At 47.2% G+C, this 5667-nt stretch overlaps 1 protein-coding gene across 1 annotated transcript; it reads right to left on the reverse strand.

Moving 5' to 3' along the window:
* Positions 1–547: 547 nt before the first annotated feature.
* LOC125508497 (putative alpha,alpha-trehalose-phosphate synthase [UDP-forming] 7) lies at positions 548–5345 on the reverse strand. Its single transcript, XM_048673226.1, has 3 exons — positions 3113–5345; positions 1627–1900; positions 548–1243 (listed from the first exon to the last, which is right to left on the reverse strand). Exons 1-3 carry the CDS (start codon positions 5122–5124, stop codon positions 920–922), a joined length of 2610 nt encoding a protein of 869 aa, XP_048529183.1. The 5' UTR covers positions 5125–5345; the 3' UTR covers positions 548–919.
* Positions 5346–5667: the final 322 nt, after the last annotated feature.

Consider the following 5667-nt stretch of genomic DNA (forward strand, 5'->3'; position numbering starts at 1 on the left):
TGCAAGATAACTGCCATTTCGAAGAAAAAAATCTCTGGTTATGTACCCAAGTTACCTGCATGATCTTGATTTGCATCAACATGTGCATCTTCCTCTTCTTCTTTTTGACAAATGTCTCTTCCTCTTCTTGATTTAACTCATGATCATGATCTTCATTTGCATCAACATGTGCATCCTCTTCTTGATTTAACTCATGATCATGATATGCATCCTCCTCAGCAGAAGAGCGCGGTCGCTAGAGCAGCGCCTGCCTACGTGGATCTATCGCACTGGATCGTGGCCTGCCTGCTCGCCGGCGCCTGGATCTGTCACGCTGGATCACGGCCTGAAGCACAGCAGCCCGGTAGGGAGGCAGAGGCGTCGTGCTATGGGGAGGCAGAGCTGGGGGAGGCGGAGGGTGCGGCCTAAGAACTTTTTGAAATCTGGAGGGTCTGAATGTAAAATTAATTTTGTGTACTAATTTTTGTCTGTTGGCGACAAGTAATTTGGTACGGACGGAGTAAAATATGGGTCAAACATAGCGTTAGCATATTTGAGCAAGTAGGAGTAGGCAAAATGGCCCAAATGCTCATCTATTAATTTTGACTTATAGTGTATATAAACTTCCAGAAACACTCAAATCTTACATACACTACCTGCTACTAACAGAAAAAAGAAGTCTAGAAAAGACACCCACCATGGATTTTTTTTCCCCTCCAGGTCATTTCTCTATCTAGACAGAATGTGAAAAATACTCCAAAATTACGAGAAGGCAAACGGTAAAAGAGACCAAAACTAGACCAACACTAGGTTATTGACATTGATCTGACTATCTGTATATTGCTAAAGTTGCATTCCAGCTAGCTGAACTTGGCTTCAATTTAGACAGAAGATTGCTGGTTGCAATGGACTATGAGATATGCTCTTCGACACGACTTCATCATGCCTCCTCGGACGGAGAAAGTATCTCCGATTCTTCTGGTGAACCAACCTCCTCTGATACATCTGCAAGTGCCTCGAGCATGTTCAAAACATCATTAGTATCGTCCAAATAATACTTGGCCTTGCTTGGTTTCTGGCCGACTGTGCAGGCATAGAGCGAGGTTTGGGGATCAACAATGCTCCGCCTCATAATATCAGCTATTCCTTCAAACATATCCTCATCTGATCGATCATCACCTATGCAGAGGACAAAATCTGCTTGTCTTTTATTCTCTGTCAGCATCGATAGGATCTTCTCCGCGACAAATCCCTTGCTGACACTCTGCAATCCAACAGAAGCATTTTATGAACTCTGGGAAGGCAGCAAGTAAATGGTTGCCAGACAAGAAATCAGTTTCCAGAAAGAATCCAGGATTTGTTTAATGAACTAGTATATTATTCACTGTCAATATAACTCTTATATATAGGCCCCTCACAAGTTAGCATGCAAAATTCACTATCACAAGTGGAGGATCACAACACATAAAGATGAGACATTAGATTCTATATTATTGTGGCCTAGAAATCACGGTAGATAATATTGCGCTGAAAATCAGCATCTACTGACAAATAATGGCTTGCTCATCTCCACAATACTAGATTCAGTATTTTGCTTCTGAGGGACTACAAAATACTAGATGTATGATGTATGGAGAAAAGTAGTACCTGAGGTTTAACCTCTACAATGTGTTGGCCACTCTTCACAGAGACTGGCTCATTGGCAAGAACACTCTCCAAATGATCTAACATTTCTTTTGCTTGTGCAGATCCAAAACCAGGGTCAGCATCTTGGTGGTGCCAGACCAAAGCACTCTCTTTGGTTTCGATATACGATCCATCAGTAGCTTCTGTATACAGGTTCATTACTGGCTCAGCCATTTGCATCCATCCAAACTCTGAGCACTGGTTATTTATTTGCCATTGCTCATCTCTGGTTCGCCTGACAAGGAATAGCTGTTGAGGTGAAACTTGCCATAGAACTGAATATTTCAATTCAAATTAACCCCATGAATACAAAGAGAATAACATTAAACAAGGCACAAACTGAAAATTAAGAACGTGTTAATTATATGCAGGATGAAGAACTGATTCCACTTGTCTCCCAGCTGTTATATAGTTCAACATTCACTGTATTACTGCTTGACTGGGCTATGAGACTTGCACCTAATGGTTGCTGCTGAAATAATTTCTACCAACTGATGGTACTAAAAATCTTCCAATTTTTATCAGCATGTTGTATAGTTGCATATGCATACTGGTCTTACTTCACCCTAACCGAAAGAAAGTTTCCCTATCCAAGTTTAGCCCGATGAGGTTGACACATGAATGTTCATGCAATGGTAAGTACTCAGTAGATCCATTGACAGTAGGGTTCTCCCCCACTGTTTCCCGCACAAAATCCATCCATGGTAAATGCCTAACAGTACAAGTGCAAAGTGCAACCAAATAGATTCAAGAGACTTCATGGTAATCACAGCTCTATACAAGAAGCCTTCCCTTTTCTTAAGCACTTACGGAGTTACAGCTTCAATGCATGACTCATGGCTAACATGAGAACTACTAGGGTACAGCCTCTCATTTTGTGAACTCTTGAATTGGTCCACAAACATATACTGCTTTTTTCTACTGTAATTTCATCCTCATTTAAGTAAAGTCAATATATTAGTCATGGTCTTAGTATTTGTAGGCTCCCCTACTGGTGATCTGGATGATGTTGATGTGGCAATATCTGATATACATTCAGAACCAACATTCAAATTTATAATTGATGATGCATGTTGTTACTTTTACCCAAGGAATGGGTCTACATGGAATGATGTATTGATATCTGCTGTCCCCAGAAAACCAATGGAAGTATGATCCTGTACCCCACAACATAAGATCTGAGAAATTAAATGGTTGTTCAAATGATCGTTCTATGATCACCACGTCATATGCCATAATATTGTTAATACTTACATAAAACACAGAACTCTATTTTTTCATATATTTTTTCTGAGTGTCTGAAATATAGTTGATTTTGCATTTGTTTATACTTGAAGCCGGAAACAAGTACCAGTGAAAGTATCAGAAGGCGCAAAGTCAATGCAAGACATGTTAAAAAAAGTAATAATCGTAATTGAAAATTCAAGAAAATTAAGTGAGAGCATACCTCATAAAGTAACCATGTTCAGCCGCAATGCCAAGCTCAGGGCAAGAGTTGAACCACTTCTCAAGGCTACTCCTACCTCTTCCACTTACAATGAAAACAACATTCTTCTTATCAGCACACAGAGCATTCATGATGTTAACAACAGTCTCATTTGGAGTTCGATTGATCGTAGTTTGTGGTACTAGAGTTCCATCATAGTCCAGAAGTATAACCCTGCTGTTCGACTTCTTGTAATCAGCAACAATAGAATCCACAGTAAGCTTTTTGAAGTTGCGGTCTAGAGCAACCACTCTAAATCCAAATCCAAGTCCAATACCCCAGCACCTCCTCCTAAAATGGTCCCTGCAGCTTCTCTCCAGATCATGAATATAGCTCTTAGACCAATAGGCAACATCATGTGTGCTGACATATCGATAATGCTTCTCATGGCGCAATTGCTTTTCATTCTCTGACAAAGCAATGGACTCGTTCATTGCCTCTGCTGTTGTATCAATGTTCCAAGGGTTCACCCGGATTGCTCCACTCAATGATGGCGAGCAACCTATGAATTCTGACACGACTAGCATACTCTTCCTCTTTGGTGCATCACCACCATCCAAACCAGGAATCCCCTGTCTACACACAATGTACTCATATGGTGTGAGGTTCATCCCATCCCTCACTGCAGTAACAACGACGCACTCAGCCACAGTGTAATATGCCATCCTTTCCACACTCGACAAAGTCCTATTAACAAGCTCCACGGGACTATACCCCGACCGCCCAAACTGTTCATTAATCCTCGTGCAACTTTCCTCGATCTCAGCCTTTAATCCTTGCACGTCCTTGCCACTACCACCCCTTGGGTTTGCAATCTGCACTAGCACTGCTCGGCCCTGCCATTTTGGGTGTGTCTTGAGCATATGCTCAAACGCAAGAATCTTCAGGTTAATCCCCTTGAATATGTCCAGATCATCCACACCAAGCAAGACAGTCTTCCCGTTAAACTGCTTCCGTAGCTCTGCAACACGCGACTCCAGATCAGGAAGCTGGAGCTGCGATTTAAGCTGCATCATGTTAATCCCAACAGGCATGATCTTTATCCCCACAGTGCGGCCAAAGTAATCGAGCCCAATGTAGCCTCTCTTGGATTGGTACTCGATTCCGAGCATGCGGCTGCAGCAAGAGAGGAAATGGCGGGCGTAATCAAAGGTATGGAAGCCAATGAGATCACAGTTGAGCAAGGATTTGAGGATCTCGTCACGGACGGGCAGGCTACGGTAGAGCTCCGATGATGGGAAGGGGCTGTGCAGGAAGAACCCGATGCGGAGGCGGTTGAATCGGCGGCGCAGGAAAGAGGGGAGAGCCAGGAGGTGGTAATCGTGGATCCAGATGTAGTCGTCCTCGGGGTTGAGGACCTCGATGACGCGCTGCGAGAAGAGTTTGTTGGCAAGGACGTAGGCCTCCCAGTTGGAGCGGTCGAAGCGGCCACCATGATCGGAGGTGAAGGGGAGCATGTAGTGGAAGAGCGGCCAGAGGGTCTGCTTGCAGAAGCCGTGGTAGAAGCGGTCGGAGAGGTCCTTGGGGAGGAAGGCCGGGACGCAGCGGAACCTGTCGAGGAGCGCCTGCGCGACGTCTTCCTGCTCGGCGGCTGGCACGTCGGCGCGGAGGGAGCCGACGTAGAGGACCTCCATGTCCTCGGGGAGGCCGTCGCGGAGGTGGAGCAGGAGCGAGTCCTCGTCCCAGCAGAATGTCCAGCCGCGGCCGTCAGGTCGGCGCTCGCAGCGCACGGGGAGCGTATTGGCGACAACGATGATGCGGTCGTTGGCGAGCGACGACTGCACGTCCGAAGCTACGCTCCCCGCGCGCTCCTCGTCGAGCTCCGCCAGCGTGCCCGGCGTCGTCAACGTCCTCTGCATCCGCCTCGGACGCGGCGGCCGCCCGCCGCCACCCCCGCTGGAGCCCCCGTAGTCGAGCGCCGAGAGATTCCCATTGGCGAGATCGAGCAGGTTGGTGTAGGATCGCGAGAACATGGTGGCGAGACGATCGAAGCCCGCTCGTTCGTGCCCTCTCCGCCTCGATCGAATAGCTGGATCGATCCAATCCAATCTAGTTGGCCTCAGACCCGATGCTCCTCCCCCGCCTGAGCCCTACGACTAGGAGCGGCGCCGGAAGATGCGGCGTGCAGGAGGTGACGAGGGGGGAGAGCCCAGGGAGGAGGGCACGGGGGAGGTGCGTGCGACACGCAGCTCTGAAACGGGGCAGATATTTTATTCGCAAAAGGAGAGGCAAGTCCGTTCCATCTGGGCCGCGCAGAGACTGATCGGACGGACGGTGTTCACGAGGCGACGTGGAAGGCCTACACCAGCAGCTGCGCACATGCGGGAATGCCTACCAGGGAGGCCTAGACCTCTCACTGGGCCATGGGGCCAACCAAGATGGCTCGAGCATCCAGCCGGTTGGGGGGGCTGCGGGAGGAAGGAGGCACGCCTGACGCGGACAAAAGCTGAAACAGCCTCGTCTTCGTAGGACTAGGTGTGAAGTCTGAAATAAACCTTGAACTCATACGCCTCGTC

This window comes from Triticum urartu, chromosome 5A, assembly GCF_056163025.1.
Source record: "Triticum urartu cultivar PI428250 chromosome 5A, HENAU_Tu73, whole genome shotgun sequence".
In the NCBI taxonomy this organism is placed as follows: domain Eukaryota; kingdom Viridiplantae; phylum Streptophyta; class Magnoliopsida; order Poales; family Poaceae; genus Triticum; species Triticum urartu.